The 19,233-nt window shown below is 41.0% G+C and overlaps 1 protein-coding gene across 5 annotated transcripts in view; it reads right to left on the bottom strand.

The window, feature by feature from the left end:
• cica (capicua transcriptional repressor a) overlaps positions 1-19,233 on the bottom strand; it is a 48,651-nt gene that overhangs the window by 6,729 nt on the left and 22,689 nt on the right. For 2 of the 5 annotated variants that reach the window (XM_080296150.1, XM_026155874.2), the window contains exons 5-14: positions 18,112-18,265; positions 9,261-9,360; positions 8,950-9,132; positions 8,515-8,641; positions 7,444-7,616; positions 4,892-5,024; positions 2,971-3,053; positions 1,837-2,668; positions 1,292-1,428; positions 93-253 (exon numbers count right to left, since the gene is read on the bottom strand). In XM_080296150.1, coding sequence (XP_080152276.1) covers positions 93-253; positions 1,292-1,428; positions 1,837-2,668; positions 2,971-3,053; positions 4,892-5,024; positions 7,444-7,616; positions 8,515-8,641; positions 8,950-9,132; positions 9,261-9,360; positions 18,112-18,265 — 2,083 coding nt within the window. The remainder of the gene's footprint in view (positions 1-92; positions 254-1,291; positions 1,429-1,836; positions 2,669-2,970; positions 3,054-4,891; positions 5,025-7,443; positions 7,617-8,514; positions 8,642-8,949; positions 9,133-9,260; positions 9,361-18,111; positions 18,266-19,233) is intronic. The other 3 variants (XM_080296152.1, XM_026155879.2, XM_080296151.1) reach the window with 2 other exon arrangements.

Below are 19,233 nucleotides of genomic sequence, written 5' to 3'. Positions count from 1 at the left end.
AGTCCTTTCTGACCAGCTCACTCATTAGTCCAGTAAAGTTTAGTCAGGGCACGTTTTGCTTGTCTTTCAGGTGTTAGGCCTGTGTTACTGACCTGGTGGGTGGAGAGGTCAGGAGAACGGTCTGTGGGGGCGCAGCACCGGGAGTCATCACCGTTGCCATGGAAACAGGATAGGGGCTCCCAGGATGTACTGTTGCTGCACCGCTAGGGTGGACGTTGGTCTGCACAACAGGCATGGAAGCGATCTGGATGATCTGGAGTGGGGGAATCAGAAAAACACCATTAATTCCTCACCAGGTTTCAGTTTTTTAGAGAACAGGTTTCATATTTTATCATCTCTCTGTCATGTATCCAGTATTTAAAAGCTATAAACATACAATGTATTTTCATGGTTGTGAGAAATCAAAAGAATTAAAGCCGGGTTTCTGAGCCTATAACAACATCTCAAGCAGACCTTTGAGCTCGAAAAACAAAGAAAGCAATGGCGTACATGTAATTCGCCCTCAGTTCAGGTCACGGTGTGAAAGCAAATTACTAAACTTTTCTGTTCTTGTGAGAAAGTTTAATTCCTTCCTAAGAATTAGAAACAAAGCCACAAATGTGACAGCCCCTCTCACTAATGTTAACGACCATCATCTAATTAAAAAGCTTACAGAGATCTGTCAAAAGACTTGATATCTTTATATGGTCATCACAGAGATAAAATAGCTTCTTTCAGACGGTGCATGAACTGACTCAGTATAAGATAAGAGTTGTCTTGTAAATAAAGTCCAAGAAAGAAACATGGAGATGGAAATCAGCATAATAGGTCCCCTGATTAACGATACAAATCGGGTGTCCTTGAGCACTGAAAGAGATATTATAAAAAGGAGACATGGCATTCAAATTATTCTGATTTGAAAAATACCCTAAGTCTGCAACACAAAGAGGGCTGAAGTAAGAGGTGGAAGTTTCACTTTCAGAGGAAAGAAAGCTTTTTAAAACCTCATTTTGTAGCAAATTTAGCACTCTGACATCAGATTTGACTGATGATTCTACACGTGGAGTTTTTATGATCTTTTAATTTAAATAACGCTCAACACAACTTCACAAATAAGAGTAAAAGGCTGCTTGTAATGTGTGAATCTAATTTTCTTACTCAAAAAGAAAATTTTGCTCCAAATCAGATGAGTAAAACACGCGTGGACGTCCTCGTGTCATCTGCTTTGTTGTCGCCTCACTCGGGTTTTAACGTCGCTGCTGCTCCGAGCCACCGGGCTGGCAGGTATTTATCTCTGACACCGTGTTCTTACCTTGTTTCCTGTCGCAGGGCCGTTCTGCACGGGAAGAGGCGGAGCCACCAGGGAAGGATGAGGAGGAGTAGACCCGGTTCTCACTGTTGCCATGGGAACCAACATCTTGCTCTGCAAGACTGGCGACTGGGTTTGGACTGATTAGTGAGAAGCAGGGAGAGAGAGAGAGAGAGAATTAAATCACTCAGCGTGAGGAACAGATGAATCGAGTCAAAAGAGGGGAGGTGAAGACATCAGAGGAGCGGCGGTGGGTGGAGACACGCTGAGACGGAGGGAACATTTCAGCTACAGATGCTAGTGAAATTCCTTGCTGATAACAAGGTGGAATGACGTCCTGTTGCTTCTTATGAACAGAGAGTGATTAGGACGTGGGCGGGCGGCGGGCACTCATAACTCATGTCAATCATGTATCTCCCGTTTATGTAAGCCAATCAAATCTACTGTAGTGAAGGAAAGAGCAGCAGAAAGAAAAATCAAAGAAAGACATTTTTACTTTTTTTTGCCATTTTTTTTCTCTCTCAGCCAATCGTTGCTCTCTGTCTCACCTCTAGTCCCGGGGCTGACTCTGATTCCCGCCCCCGAGTGCACGCCATTGGCCAGGGCGGCATTTGCGGGCAGGGAGAGGATTTGCTGGTGAGTGAGTTGAGGGGAGGAGGGGCTCTCGGTGGGCAGGATGTACTGCGCCTGTCCCGGGGTCGTGGGGCAGGCGGGAGGTGTGAGAGAAGAGGTGGTGGCAGCAGTGGGGTGGAGCTGGAGGACAGGTAGGGGGCTTTGGATGTGTAGGGAGAGGAGCTCCACTGCTTGAGCGGGTCCCAGACCTAGGCTAGTGAGCAGGCTGCTGCCTCCTACAGGGGTTACACTGACTGGACCAGGGGAGGAGGACGACAGGTACCCACCCCCTGCTGTGATCGGCAGCTGCTGAGCACCTCCACCCCCAATCAGGAGAGTGGCCTTCTTGTCCTGTGGCAGGGTGCTGAGGGTGATGGCTCCTTCCACCGGCTTGCTGGCGATGGGGATGGGCGTGCTGGCGATGGGGCGCACAACGTTAGTCACCATCGTGGGGGCCATGCGGACGCCGACCGGGGTCAAACTCTGCTGGGCCAGCGGTGGAGGAGGCTGGGCGATGAAGAGAGAGGAGACACCCTGCCCACCTCCTCCATTTCCTTCTCCTCCACCCGCTGCCGCTTGCTCTGTCTTTAGGGCTCCCTCGCTCTCATCCTCTCCTCCATCTGCGCCTCTCTTTCTCTTCTTCTCTGACCCGTCTTCAGGACCTCCTCCGTTACCGCCACCGTTCCCTTTAGCCGAGGAGGAGTCGGAGTGAATGATGGAGGGAGAGGAGGAGGGGAGAGAGGAGCGAGCCACAGGCTGGAAGCCATGCTGGAGGGAAGAGAGAAGCACAGAGATCAAAGGGGGAAAGTTAATATGTGAAGTTCTTCTCAACTTACAGTAACTTTGAAAAGTCTGTGGGTTTTTAATGCTCGATGGGAATAAAGAAATGCAGAAAAAGCCTTAAAATAAAGCACCAACAATATGATGCTAATTTAACGCTGATGACTCAGAATCACTTTCGATCAAACAGAAAGAGCTTTGTGCTAAATTTCAAACTTTACAGACTCCAAGAACAAGTCAAATAAGACAAACACATGTTGAATGAACATCTCTTTAAACCCTGCACGTACCTGTCCATCTGGTTCATCCTCATCGCTGTCTGTCACCCTCTCTTTACACTTGAGGTCGATGGAGCCTTCAGGACATGAATCTTCTGAGGGTGAAATATCACACAACCCCTTTTATTATTAGAATAATTATTCTTTATTCACCTACAAAACATTTTAGCCTTATCAATTTCATTGATCTCTTTCTTATTTACTCTCTTCAAAAAATATCGGCACAAGTGCACAAAACGCACACAGCACACTTCAAACCTTTCATGGGTTTAGATTTTGTTTGGATGTTTGCGAGTGGTGGACACATTGAGAAGTCTCATGTGTGAGAGCATCCAGCGCTTTAAGGCTTTTTCATGAATTTTTGGCTGAAATGTCTTTATTACAGTTCATAACAGTTAAAAATAGAACAGAGGCTCTGAGGATTTCTGATTTCTTTATTCCTGTTTTATTTCACATACACCTGCTGAATCCACACACGCAGGCACGATTCACTACTCTGCCCTCCTTTGGGTCTTTTGTTAATTGTGCTTATGTCCCGTATTCACCTCAGTGATGAATGAATTCTTTCTATTCTAAGTCAGGTCTTTTTTCCTTTTCCTTTCCTTTATGTTCCCTGTTTCGATTTAACTGATACTCTTTCTTCTATTTCAAAGTGTGTCATATTTCCTTGTCTTTGTCTCCTGTTTTGTCCATGTGTCAATCTCCTTCTTTCTTCTTATTTCCTGTTTTATTTTGGTGATGACGTTCTCTTTGCCTATTGTTCCTTTGTGATTGCTGCCCCGCCCTCATTAGTTTCATCTGTATTCAGTTGTGTCCACTCAGTCCTGTGTATATACCCACTGTATTCTTGTCTCTCCACTCTCAGCTTTCAGTTTTTCTCAGTATTATCCACACACTGTAAAAAAGATGGCGGTAACGTCACTTCAGAAGTGAAGCTTCAACCCTGCATTCTTTCTAATGACCAGCAGGGGGTGATGCCTCTGGTTCCAGTTATATAGACGTCCATGTGAAAACGGCCTTTGCTGTAAACCCTTTCATTCCCACACTCGTCACACCAAAACGGTGGGATTTCACCAACCAGTGGGTGACATCATGGTGGCTACATCCATTTTTTAATGCTATTTATGGTTTTTCCTTCTATGTGTCTGCTTTAGATTTCTGCTTTTATTGTGAAATACTGGACCTAACTGGACTCTTCTAAGTATTTATCAGCCATTTAAACCTTGCCTTTTGTTTATTAATCTTGCCTCAGTTTCCTGCATTTGCATGCTCTCTCCTGCAGATCCTTAATACCATGTGTTTGTGTGCGTGACAGGGATATTTACTTGTGTCACAAAAGATCTAGTAGCTGTGTGAGCTCACAGAGGAAGATTAATGATGAAGAAAGAGACCTGCCCTGTCAGAGGCATTGTTATACTTATGAGTCACGTCATTATTATTATTTTTTTAACAACAAAAGTCTTCAGCTTCCTACTGGGCGTAGTGAAACAATAGTAGTGAACAAATTTCCCACATGTGGGACTAATAAAGGTTATCTTATCTTATCTTATCTTATCTTAACACACATGTTTATAATAGTGAAAAGGAAGTATCCTGTAGGTTGACTGGAAAATCTACACCTATGACTATGAATTGATTTCTTCTGTAGAGCAAATGAGACAAAGGTTGTTAAGGCTGCCTGCAGACTTTCACAGCTACACTGGGAATTATGTGCTGTTGTGGTCGTGATATTTTAAGACTAGCAATTAGCAGCTGAAGTGTTATGGCTGCATGACAGAGACACTTTTTTTTTTCAAGCATTAGGTATTTGCTGACAGAGTCACACTGAGTAAGAAAACAGAAGTTTACTGGCCATCATGGGAACTGAAACTATTACTCTCTGGTTATGAAACTGTAACCTCACTAAAATCACTCTGCAGATAATCTCACTCACCCATGACATCATCGTCTCCCTCTTCCTCACAGATGACCATGCGTTCCTCATCACTAGTCACGTCCTCGCTGGCCCCACCCTGGTATAGCGACTGAGGCGGTGGACGGCCGCGAAACAAACTTGTGCCGTCCTCCTGAAAGTGGAGAAAGAAAGACGGCACATGAAGTGATTTCTCTAAAATATATCACCGACACTGAATGACACCAGCCAACATTTATGTCCAAAATATGGGAGATTTATTTTTTTTAGGACGACAAGAGTATTTTATAGTGATTGTGACACAGAGTGCCACTAAAGTTACTGAATGTTTAAATAAAGTTTGCCCTGAAAAATGTAAAATAAATCATTTTTAAGCTACGTCCTGCAGTATAACCAGTGATCTGGAACTACTCTGTGTTTTTGGTCCCTGCACATTCTTCTCATGACACAGAGATATCACTATTTGTCCTAATTTGGTTGCAACTAGTTGTGTAATTTAATATGAGTGGGGAGGGGTATCTTTGGTGGTTTTACAATATTTCATGTATGAGTAATTGATTTGTAAACCTCAAGTTGTGGCTGTTCAATTCAGTTTTATTTCTATAGCATTAATTCACAATAGCTGCCTTAAGGTGCTTTATACTGTAAGATAAATAAGCGGCACTCGATGACAGTAGGATGGAAGAAGTCCCTTCTGACAGGAAGAGACCTGCAACATAATCAGGGTCAGGGAAGGGCAGCCATCTCCTGGGATGGTCGGGGGAGAGAAAAGTAAAAAAGGGAAAGCATAGAAGACAAATAAATACCACAGACTATGGGAGAGAGAAGACAAACATTACTGAGATGCAGTGAAAAGTGTGTAAAAAGGTCAGGGGGGAACAAAATGCTCAGTGCATCACGGGAAGTCCCCCAGCAGCTTGAGGCTATAGCAGCGTACCTAAGGGATGGTTCAGGAATGTGTGATCCAGCCCTAACTATATGCTTTATCAAAAAGGAAAGTTTGAAGCTGAATCTTAAAAGTAGAGCCGGTGTCTCTCTCCTGAATCCAAACTGCGAGCTGAGAGGCCTGATAGCTGAAGGCTCTGCCTACCATTCTACTTTTAGAAACTCGAGGAACCGCAATTAAGCCAGCAGTCTGAGAACAAAGTGCTCGGTTGGGATAATATCATACTATGAGGCTTCTCAATCTACAGCAAGACCTGATCATTTAGGACTTTGTATGTGAGAAAAAGGATTTTAAGTCAGTTCTGGATTCAACAGGGAGCTAAAGAAGAGAAGTCAGTACGGGAGAAATATGATCTCTCTTTCCAGTACTCTCGCTGCGGCAACTGAGCCTCGCTCAAGCTTTTCAAGGAGCTTTTAGAACAACCTAATGATAGTAAGAAATTACAACAGTCCAGTCTCAAAGTAACAAATGCAAGAGCTCATTTTTCACATCCGTCTGAGATAGGATGTTTCTAATTTTAGAGATTTTGCACAGATGAAAGAAAGCAGACCTAGACATTAGTTTAATGTGTGCACATATCCTGGTCTAGGTTCCTCTTTCCAACTTCACTGAAGTCAGCAACTCGCACACATTGCTCGAGGCATTATTATTTATTTTGCTGTGTTTTAAAGTCACCTTTCTGATGCATGTTGCTGTGAAACAGACACCTCTTAATGCATGTTGTGGGTTACAGATGGATTAAAATCTCATTAAAATTACATGTGGTGTGTGAATTCTGTATGTAGACAGCATTTCACAAACAATCTGGCAGACGAGGTAACCTTGGTAACAGATGCATGTGTTCCAGTTATTTACAATAAAGTCTGAGACTCGCACAAATTCCCAGGAGTTTCCCCGAGAGATGGAGGAAAACAGGATTGTCTTAAAATATGGGAGAAACCCGTGAAAAAAGTGTTAGTGTTGGAAGATGTGCTGTTTATAAACTCTAAAGAAATCAGACAGAAGTAATGCAGCTATTATTAAAGCATGCATACATTCTTTACGCCCGTGGCATCAGATGAACGCCTTCAGACAAAAGCGCTCGCATGTAGGCCTACTCCTCTGTGATTAGGAGCGAAGCAGCAAACACCAGTCTCATACCTTCAAAGGCACACAAAAAGTAGAAGGCGAAACCTTTGAAGTTGGAGGCTGCTCTCCCCCAGAGCTTCCACTGGGTTTTCAGCAGCAACAACTCGAGCCCTCACACAAAGCATCGAGCGAGTCCATTTGAACTGCTTTTGAACAGCATTCGGCCAAAACGCTCTGCGGTCTGAGGGACACACGTCTGCGGTGTGCGTGCAGAGGCACACACAAACACTGCAACCGCTGAGTTCATGTGGGTTTCTTTAAGTTACTTCACTCTGTTGCTTCTTCATTTCACTCTGGGATGCATTTTTCTCTAAGAAACTTGTTAAATACACTCAACTTGACACATTAAATAGATTTACGTGGGTGTTTTTCTGAGAAATTACACTGTTTGGTAAGTAACCAGTTGGTGGTATCCAGTGATCTGAAACAGCTTTCTTCACAGTCTTAAATCTCCTGAGTCTGTTTGCTGCCTGGCAGCTACAGATTAACAACCTCGCACCTTCTCCAGGTCTCTCTCCCACTCCCTCTGCTCCAGGGTGTGCACTGCACTCTGGGAAAAGGCTCGGGGACGGTGAGACGGCCCCCCAAACATCCCTCCTCGACGCTCCGATGCCCCCGGCCATCCCGAGCCTCCCCCCTTCCCTTCCAGCACCTGGGACTCTGAGTGGGCATCTGGGGAAGAGAGAAGAGCAGACTCAGAACAAAGATCAAATATCACATTGAATCATCAAGGAGCGGATCAATACAGCTTCAAATCAATACGTTTATACTCAGAAACGCTCCTTTATATTCTGACAGTCGAGGGGTTTAGTTATTGTTGTCCATACTGAACAAAAGCCTGACACTTGATACAAATGTGTGTAACGCTTTGTGCATTTTATAATAAAATACAAGCAAATCCCTTTATTACTGAAGACGAGGCTCCTCCATTATAGCAAATAATCTTAATCACAATGACTTTGTGATAATTTAATACTGATATTCAGCCTTCCCCTGGCTCATCTAGAGAAACATTGTGAGTTTTATTTCCTCTAGATGGAGCTTTTTAAACAACAGCTCTCTTTGACTCGTCTTTCCTGAAAACAGAGTGAGTTTGAGCTTTTAGGGAGGGGTAAAAGACCACAGGTGTAACCTAAAGTGGTGTGTTTATGTCACACCAAGACAAAAAAGGTGAGAGTAAGAGTGCTGATGGCCCCTGATCTGAACTTGCCAGCTGACTGGGGTCATTCTATAATCTGCTCATGCTGCTTTGCATTTTGATGTGGTGATTTTTTTTTTGTGGGTATGAAAATGTAAAATCACCTGAGTAAGAAATGGATTTGTACAGTTCACCAGTATTTTTTTGACTTGCTTGGAAAAATTGTTAAATTTCGTAATATTACTATATTACAGCTAGCAAACTCGATACGTTTTATACATATAAATTATGTGAAGATCTAAAAAAACCAATGCTTCATAGCAACAGTTGGTATTAAAATTCACTGTAGAACTTATGAAGGTTCGAAGCGATTCACAGATGTTTTTTTTCCCTTTAGCTTAAAAATGCAGATTAGAGGTGATCATCACACACCTATGCTCTCTGACATGCTCCTCTCCCGTGGCTCCTTTGGGGTACCCCGGCCCTCTGACAAAGACTTTCTGCGGTCCTTGTTACACCACTTCCAGTCTGGGTGGGCTCTGAAGTGGGCCTCTTTCACCTGAATGAGGAGAAAGATGAGGAGGAGGAGGAGGAGGAGGAGGAGAAAAGGTCTTCAACTTTCTGTTGATGCAGTTTCAGTTTCTGAATACCAGCTGTGCAGATTTCACAGCTCGTGAAATTTCCCCCAGTTTTTTTTTATCTGATAATTACAGAGAAGCCACTTGAAACTGGATGTTTACAGCGGCTAATGTGTTAGACTTGTTAGCAGTAAACTCAATTCAAAACATTTAACCAATTCATTACAAGAAAAAGCACAGAAGTAATAAAGTAGGAGGAAAGAAGAAGAATTTGAGGGTGTTTGTTTACCTGAAAGGCCAGATCATGGTACTGCTGCTTTTCATTGGGCCCTAAAGCGTACCACCACTCGCCCAGGATCTTGCTGACTGTGCGGTTGTCCTGGTTGGGATGTCGCTGGTGCACCAGGGCTCGGTGGCGTTTACTGAAGATCATGAAGGCATTCATGGGACGGCGGATGTGGTCCTTTTCCCTCTGGTTAAAGTTTGGCAGAGGACACGAGTGTTTATTGTAGTGACATTTAACAAGCAATCACCATCTGGTGTTCCACTTCTATTTTTTACATCTTGTCTGCTGGTTGACTGGGTGCACTCCGGACTGACCTTTCTGTCTCCGTCCTTAGGCAGTGCACTGAGGGACTGTGTGCGTCTCTTAATGGTTCCAGTGGAAGGCGATGGATCGTTGGCCAAACCCGGGGAAAACCTGCATCCACACAAAAAGAAAAGTGAAACTGAGACTCTGACTGAGACGGGAATTCAAGGGAGATTCCTCAGTCTGAGGCTTTATCCTCTGTCCAGACGTTTTACCACAGTTTCCCAAAAAATAATATCCATCCACGAATGACTGCATTGACAGGAAGCAGAGTGACACAGAAAATATTACAGGAGAAGAACTCAAAAGAAAGACCAGAGATTCCTTTGTGAGGACCACCTTCGACATTCCCATTTTTCCCTACAATAACTTTAGATAGAAGATGATCCTGGTATCATAAATGTAAAAGGGAGACCTTTCATGAACAGCCCCCTACCCCACAGGAACATTTAAAATGCAGTTCAGTTTTGCTATTTAAATTTCAACATAGCTTATGATACTGATCCTCAAAGTTGGCAAAAGTCATTCTAACAAAATGTGATTTTGGCTAGAAATTGTGACACTTGAAATATATTCGTCATTACAAAGCGAATATAGCAACACATTAGAGTCCTACTGGGATGAGTATCCATCATCAAGTGATGACACAAAAATGTAAAATGAATACAGACGTGAGAAGACTTACATCGCCAGGCATATGTGAGCCTGGCTTTAATGTTTATTTTCTGAGAGCGATAAGCCCCAGTCAGGGAGCGAATCTGTCTCCAGTCTAACTATAAAACAATCCCAGAGTATGGAAACTAAAACTAGGTCAGCACTGATATCACAAGTCTGTGTTTTAGGGTTTTCTGGAGTAACATTTACACCTTTTAAATATAAAAGCATACTAGTGTGGCTACATACTCCAAGTCAGGAAAGCAATGCAGCAGAAGGGTCTCTGATGCAGTAGTGCCTGCTTATTCAGATATCTCACTCCTCCACCTCATATGTTTTAAATTTGTTTCACAAATTTGCTGCAGGAAGGGAAGGTTCAGCTCACTGTGGCGTTTCATATGAAGTAACCACTTAACCAGTATGAAATGTCGTGCTGCAGAAACCACAAAAAATGTTTCCTTTTTAGTGGTTACCTGCAGTTTTCTATGCAATCATGAAATAATGGAGCAGTTCTTTCCATCTGTGTTGCTTTTTCCACTTCGTGTATCTTTCATCTGCTGTAAATTTAGTTGGCACGACGTTTCTCACCTCTTCGAGACTCGGTGGTAATTTCTAATTATCAAAACAAGGCTGGGTTTTTAAAAAAATCCCCTTTGCTACTCACAAAAAACCAAACAAAAGATATAAATTAATGAATAAATAATTAAGTCATAGAAATAAAGGTTTGTGGTGGAATGTGGTGGATGAGTCGTCTCAGACTGATGAAACAAACGGCTTCAAAGTCTTGTGGTTCAGCAGCAAACACTTTTGTATCCCTTGCCACAGGGCAGCAGGGTGATCAGACTGTGGCTGATATTGTCTTTTAGTAGCATTTCAGCTCTGTGCAGACACCTCAAAGCGACCGTCGCTATCATTAAGCCTGCTAACTACTGAGAATGTATTCAGTGAGTTCCACTGAAACGGCTTTTTCTGCTACGAAACTGCATTTCCCCCCCGAGACACTGAACTGGTTCTGGGAAAAGGGAACCAAACATACATAAACATACATTAGTTTGACCTGCTGCTGTAAACAGCAGTTAAAATAAATGGTAAATGCAGTGATGTGCTTTACTTTTTTTAATATTATTTCAACATTACTGTTGTTTATATTAGGCTGCTTTGAGTCTCTAACATGGTGGGCTAAAACATGATTTTGGCTTTAGATTTGGTTACAGTTTTTAACAGTCACACATGGCAGATATGGGACCAAATCACTACCCACCTCTATGTACTCTGAGGGCCTGAAACTCAGAACATTTTCATAATATGAAGTTCAAATTTTGTAATTATTATATAACTCACATTAACTACAATTATAAATAAATTAGCTGATTATGAGGGTATCAGGTGGGATCAGGTTTGTTTAACCTTACATGGAATAATCATCCATGAGTATAAGGTGATCGTGATTGCAGAAAACAGAGATTGTTGTTGTGAATACAATACTGGAAGTATTAACTATCACCAAAGGAAGAAACATCCAAAAATAAACTCTTTCACAAGCTAAAAAAATGGTTTGAATGCATTTTTTTTAAATTCCAAGTATTGCTGAATCAAAGTGTTTGCTTGCTGTTTTGAGCAGTGGTGTCAGAGGAAAACAAGCATCAGATAATAAAAAGAAAAAAGAAATCTGACAGAATGCACAAAAGCTTAACTAATCTGTGAATTTAGATAGTGGTTAGACTGAGTGTTGATTCTATCTAGTTTTTGTTTCTTTGTATTAGTATTTTAGTTGCTCACGAAAGTGAAAAAGACTGTATTGGATCAGCAGAAACTGCATGGGTATCGGTACAGGGATGAGAAAGTGTTAATAAGCCATATGCATTCATTGCTTGACACGATTTTTTATAGACCACCAAGAAAACAGAAATATTTTTAAAAATCTGTCAAAGCTTTGTGTAAAACTAAAAATTATATCGGTATTGATTAGGCGGAAAAAACAGAAAAAACTAACTGAGTTTCAGAAAAAAGTCAGACATTAATCAAGTGTGACATTTAACTTCTAAAACAAAATTTTCTTCTCATAAATGCGTGTAAATAACTGTAATTCGGCATGTGAATCAAAAAATAATCATGGACATTACTATATTTTGAGTTTTTCGTCAAGCAGTACATTTGAAAATGTACATTTTAGTATTAAAAATACAATTCTGATTAAAGAGATTGCACATACTGGTGGAACAACCACTACAGAAACATAAAAAATGATTTTGGTCATTACTAATACTGTTAATTTAGTGTAGCTAAGAAATAAACCTTTCATTGTGCGGTGGTCTAATGAATTTATTAAGAACTGTACAGGTGTTGATAAGAGTTCACTGTACTCAAGTACAGAAACCTAACTAAACTGTACAATATTAGATTATTTTTATCAACACAACAATAGAAAAACATGATTTTACAGCTGTTGCTGCAGCTGATGACAGTTTTTTGTTACGTATGAATGAGCGGTTTCATAATGACAAGTAAACGAAACGCTAACCTTATCTTCAAAAGACATGACTGGTCATTTTATGAGAAAAAACAAAAGACGGATTTAGTGTCGATTAATTGGAAAATTTAACTTTTAATTATGATATTAAACTTGACGTAGGGGGAAAGTAATGAAACTTACAGGAATGTAGAAATACTAAGAATTAAAATGTGAACATACCAGTTATCAGTATTAGAAAAGATTATCTGAGGGCGTCTGCAGAAGAATAATAGTTTAGTGTTGACTCTCAGACTTTTTCCTGAGAGCGACAGGAAACACAGGAAATCTTGTTGCTACACTTGGTGTCAGATAAAAGGAAATAATAATAAAAAACTCTGTTTAGAAGAAAAGCTTTTGTGAGCAGGCAGACAGAAAGTCTGTTAGACAGTGAACTCGGTGTCAAGCTGTGACTACATGAATATGGTGTTTTTTTTCTTCTCCTTTTCTTTTCTACTCAACATTTTTGGCAAATATGGCAAACACAAGAAAAAGAAAGAATAAATAAACAAAAGCAGATGAAGGCACAAGAGTAATATTTACAGTGTCCATGGAGATAATGATTAAGCTATGGGAAACAAGGAAATATAAAAAAAAACAACACAATAATGAGTCAGAGAGTTAGGATGGGGTAAAAAGATATTATCGGAATAACAAGCTTAAGAAATGTCTGCCAAGATATTACACAGAAAACCCCTCAAAACAGTCATTAACAAAGCCAAGTTTATAGCACATTTTAAACAACACAGCACCATCGTATGGAAAATAATAATTAAGACTTTTACTTTATTAACTGATTAGAATATCAGGGTTGAGCCTTTGGGGAAGGTTACATACATAAGCATGATTGATCCAAACAAAGAGACTTGTGTTCCTGTTACTTTTGAAGATCTGATGAAGAAAAACACATTTTAAGCTCTGATAACACAGTCATTTTGTGAAAGGTTGAAAACCTCTTTGATGGTGTTGCTGAATTATATTAAATGCCAAAGCCACCCAAAACAGGAATGTTATATATAACTGACACCATGGCATTATGAAATCTAAATGTAACTTATTTGGTTTAGTACTGTCTCTGTTTCTGATGCTGAAGAACATAAAGTTAGTTTTGACTCAGAGACATGGTACTCTGAGACTCTCAATCAGGCAGTTTGGAACAGTGGTTGTCCTCATAGAGCCGATCGATGGCTGATTCAGGAAACACGTGGGCTACTCATATTCATGACAGTAACTCGATATTATAGTGCAGGTGTAGGTATCTTCGCTGTATCTTCAGTGTTTGTGGCCCATAACGTGGATTAGTGCAGAATTATTCAGGTTTTCTGCTGAGACTTGGACTGAGCTGGTAATGAAGGAGTAACTATATGGACAACAAGTAATGTAAAAACATCTCTTAATGTTTGAATTCAGGTGTTTTCGTTGCCGCAGGTGTATAAAATCACAAACACAGAGCCATGAGGTCTGCCTTTACGAACATCTGTGAAAGTATGGGTTACACTGCAGAGTTTGAGCGTGGTGCTGTAATAAGATGCGTTGTGAGATTTCCTCTCTCCACTCTCAAATGAAGGTAGTATTACTGCAGGAACCACAGCAACTGAGCCACAAAGTGACAAACCACGCAGAGCTACAGAGCGCCGAGTGTGGAGGCGCAAAGGGTGTTAAAATTACCGCCGTTCTGCTGACTCAACAGTCTGCAGAGTTTCAAAACTCCTCTGGTATTAACATCAGCATGAAAACTGTGCACTGGGAGCTTCACAGCATGAAACCCATGTTGTGAAGGCTGAGCAGCTCCTATAGGTGACATGTATAAGTGTCCCGGTACTTTTGTCCATACAGTGTACAAAGTCTTCAAAATTAGATACTCGCTCTTAGCCCTCAAGTAGCCAAATATACAATTCATGACCCCAGACCAGTGTTGGGAAGGTTACTTTTAAAATGTATTCAACTACAGATTACAGATTACATGCCCCAAATGTATTTTGTAACGTATTCCGTTACATTACTCAATGAGAGTAATGTAATATATTATCATGTTTTTTACAGCTACATAAATGTACTATTGCTGTGTGAATTATTACTATTACTGAAGGTTACTAGCCCATGAGGCTATGCCTGTAACACAAAAATAATTATTTGAACAATAATTTTTAAAAATATTTCGTCACGTCATTATGCAGGCCGCAAGTAGAGGTGACATAGGCCGTGAGATTGAGACACAGGCATTAGAGCCTCTTAATGCGTGTTTTGTTTGGGGTTTCCACCGGCGTGGGATTACCAAAAATATAGAGGGCATAGCATAACATATGTACTCCGTTACTCCCCAACACTGCCCCAGACACATATGTAAATATGCTGATGTGGTAGTTTTGACTGTAAAAAAGTTTCCCGACATAAATTTATGTGAGGAAATATTTTCACCTCTACTCCAACTGTTCATTGTTTTTAATGACAATTGGTCCATTGGTGTGGGAAGGCCAACGGTAATATATATGTGCTTTTTGACATCACAGCTACTGATTTGATTGGAATTTCCCACGTCTGTGTGTTGAAGCAAACCTACGCTAACAGATTTAGCGTAGCAACATTTGCTGTTGCAGAAGATGTTTCTGCACACGTACAAACAAAAATCTTAAATATAAGCCTGCAACTAACGGTAAGGTAAGGAGGTCACAGTTACTAAAACTAAAATAGCTCGGCGACTTGAGGGTTAAATAATTTAAATAGTGTTTTTCTCATGGCATGGTCATGTTTAAACCACACGTTAAACATGGCACACAAGCTTCCGTCGGGGAGTTTGGCAGATTTCACGGAAACAACGTCGGGAGTTTTTTGACTTTTAAGCCAGTTTTTAATCAGATTTAATTACCGATTCTTCACATGCAGCAAATGTTATGGTTCTCTCCCCACTCGCTCAGACAGGGCCTTAGTGTTTGCTAACAGGAACAACTGCCAAGTGGAGACACTTTCTTCTAGAAGGACTTTGGGTAAAGTCAGTACTGTTTATAGGCGTATGTGTGAATGTGCTTGTGTAGGGGGATGTTTCACTTTTGTGTGGCAGTGAACAAAAGCAGAAAAAGAAAGCAAGAGACTGGGAATGGACCGATAACAAGAGGCTGATAACGAATAACATAAAAACAGGGTAGTGGAGCTAATATACCGGCTCTTTTTAAATGTGCAGACTTTTTGTTTTTATTAATGCCGCTGTCCTCTCCATTGAGATGTAGGCAGATAACAGGTGTAAGCAGTGTAACGTTAAGATATTGCTGATCTATTTCTTTTGGCGACAGCAGCCTTTGTGAGCCTAGTGACCCTGAAACATTCATAACCACACTACCAGCCAGACAGCCGCGCAGCTCGTCTGAGTCACTCTGAAAGAGCAATAACCCCGCCAGATGTAAAGACACAGCCTGAGACTGAGAGGAATGAACAAGCACAGACTATACAACTCCTGCCAGACACACACACACACACACTTAAACACACACACACCGATGCAGCTGATAGAAAAGTTGTTTGTTTCTTTTGAATTCTGCTGGCAAAGGTGGATTTCAATACACCTGTTCCAAGTGTAGAGTCCTTGAGAGTTTTAAAGCTGGAGATTCAAACTATACCGACAAACTGCATCTAATATAATCCACAGTTACTACCCGCTTTCATGAGTCATACCGAGAGTCGCAGAAAGGAAACAAACACTATGTATGAAGTGTTTGCTCAAAATGAGTTGACACCATTTAAATGGAGCACGAAGGGACAGAAGGTCCCTGGTTAACAACACTCTGTTGTTTCAGCGAGACTCTGAAAAAAAACACACAAAAACTTTAGAATAAAATATCCTCAGCAGCAAGTGAGGGGACCAGCAAGCAGCTACTGATAAACAGATTTCCAGACTGTTTGCTATTTCGCTCTAAGAAGTGACTGAGTTCATATGTGAGTAGCAGACAGATATAAAGACTGCACTTGCATGTAAATAAGACCTAAACCGCTTCGGCAGTCGACTGGCTTCTGATTGGTCAGGGGACCACGCTACCCTCTACACTTGAATTTAAATTCAATCTATTGTTTTTTGTGATTATTCCACTTCTTCTCCAACAGCACTCATAAATGTTGGCCTCTGTACTCAAAAAAGTAATATCTTACATATAATCTGCTATTTTTTTTAAAACTCTAACTGTATATTTTGGAGAAAAGCAAAAAGCAACTTGTTTTTTAAGCGTATCAGTTAGAATGACTTTTTCCCCCCCTCCTCATTGCCAACACTTGGAAGAACGGCTTAACAAAAGCAATATTTACATACTCTGATAGCACAGAATATGGGCTGGGGTCATCATCGATAAGAGCTTAGACTTTAAAGACACAACGTTATCCTTGTGGTTCCTTATTTTGTGTGCACGGCCTGAGACGACTTATTGCATCATTACCAGTGAACCACATGAATCCTAGGCTACAGTCCCACACACAGGCTCAAGCCTCTATCCTAATGAGGTTACACACAAGAGCTTTTTTTAGTGTTTAAGTATCAACACAGGGCAAACAGAACAAAGTGCACTTCGCAGGAAAATGTTGAGGCCATGCAGATTGTGCTGTAATGGAGGCTACAAGCCTCAGCTCTACTTTTGTTACGTGTTAAAAATCAGGCTTTGGCTGCTTGTTTGAGGTCAGCAGGCACATCATTATTAGTGTTTTTGTTCGCATGCCTTCTTTGCAGTTGTTTGCAAAGAGTCGGGCCATTTTTATTTGTATAGCTCAGTGGTTTTCTAGCTTTTCTTCAAAGAGAAATCAAGCTTTCATCTGCAGAGAAAAAGCCCTTTATGCTATCCAGAATGACATGAATGACAATTTTGATTTTATTGTCAGATGAAGACGCTTTTGCAATAAGCCCCACTAAAACTAAAACCCCACTCCTCATCATCTGACAGTTCCACACAATCCAGCACACGTTCTTGCCGTCTCTAGTTAACATCCTGTGCTCTTTTACAGTAGCCAAACTTTCTCTGAAAGGGGACCCTTGGTCTTCAAGTGCCTTTCTAACTCATTTGGCACAATGGCATTAGTGGTTACCTCCTCAAAAACAAATGACACACTCATGCTGAAAGCCGTTGACACCCCCAGTCCAGCTGAAGTCATAAACAGGAAACTTTTGGAGTAATTTCTCCTGATAGCTTTTGTTTCATCTTTAGGGGTTTTTATTTGTTTTCTCCACACAAGAAATCTTCCCCCTCACAAATGTTGTCCTCTCTACCAATCAGGACCTTTGATGTGTCATTCAGGGCACTGAATGTATGTAAATTCCATTTGTGCAGTTAAAATAATAAAGCTTGGTTGACTTAAAATCCCATGGCACTCCTGGACTCATGTACACTCACAACCACTTCTATAGTCTTGAATCATATATAAAGGTTCAAAGTGCTTCACAGGAATAAAAACTCTTTAAAACAATAAGAAAGAAAAAACAATTAAGAAATTCCAGGTCACTTTAACAGCAGTGGGTACTTCCTGGTCTTAATGCACTTTCAAATCATGCGCTTGTCCTTTGATGCCCACAGGAACTGAAGTCAGCTGACTGTAGTGCGTTTTATGGCTTTAATCCTCAATATCCAAGCAAATAAAACATATGAAAAGACCCTGTACGCGTCGAAACATCACTCGCCAGAAAGAAACTCTGCATAAAATGAAAAAACAAACAAACATTTTGTACTTACGGGTCATCTGTGTCACTCTCCATCTCGCTGTCCACCCCACCCCTGTCTGTAGGAGGATTGTCATTCGTTGGGGGTGGACATGATGGCGATCCTCTCTCCAGGTCTGGAGGACCTGACCGCCCGTCACTCACCAGAGCTACAGCACAGCGAGGCTCTGAAAATATTATCCAAAAAAAGCGATTTATGTGCCAGTTAGTGGAGAAGCTTTATGAAAGTAACAGTGGCGTATGTGTAAACACGGGGCTACTCTGCATGCAGCTTGCTGATGGCAGGTATTCTGGCCAACTGTCTGTGGGAGGTGTGACAAGCTCTGACTCAATCTATGTTATAATCTATTGCTGTAGTAACAAAAATACTTGTGTAAGATGGAGGCAAACATAAAGAAACTGTTCTCTGAAAAGTTAAAATCTAAATCTGTACATCAAATAAGTGCGTCCATTAAATCCACAGACTGAAAGATTTAGCCGAGTATTCCTTGTATTTATTCTGTTTTCAAGGTTTGACGGGTTTACAGAGACTGGCTTCAACTTCTGAATTCACCATTACTTATTTAGCTAACACTCTCTGCAGCATTTAGTCAGTCAGGCTGTGTGGTGAACAAATCTAACAAAATAAAATAAGACATAGCTTTTGGGTCTAAAAAGTGGATCCAGGAGTGGCAAAAACAGAAGTCTTATGATGCAGACGTTTATGAGAAAATTACATGATTTAAGGCCTCAGCAAATAATGTCCTCATGAGTTTATAGTCTCCAAAGCTAATTTTATTTTTTATTTAATACAGCATGATGTTCATTTTGTAACTTGGTGCAGTCTGATCATGGTGATCTGGGTCCAACGAAGTTATCTATTCCACTTTCACAGATACGAAGCAGAGTGGGGTTTTCTTTCTCTGCTCACTCTCTTAATATTACTTTTGTTTTCTCGATGTTATTTCTCTAATTTTCTAGCAAAAGTATTTCTCAGTATCATCAAAAGAGTTGGCTGTTCACTTTCTTCAGCAAGGAAAATTTTGTTTTTAACCCTGCTGACTTCTAAGATAATAAAGCCACTTACTGTAAATAACCACCGACTGTCACCAAATGGGCAGTTCAGTGCCACTGGTATCACCAGTGTGTGAATGTG

This window comes from Astatotilapia calliptera, chromosome 22 (genome assembly GCF_964374335.1).
Source record: "Astatotilapia calliptera chromosome 22, fAstCal68.1, whole genome shotgun sequence".
In the NCBI taxonomy this organism is placed as follows: Eukaryota; Metazoa; Chordata; class Actinopteri; order Cichliformes; family Cichlidae; genus Astatotilapia; species Astatotilapia calliptera.
The sequence above is the reverse complement of the archived record's forward strand: the minus strand, read 5'-3'. Positions and strand labels throughout refer to the sequence as shown.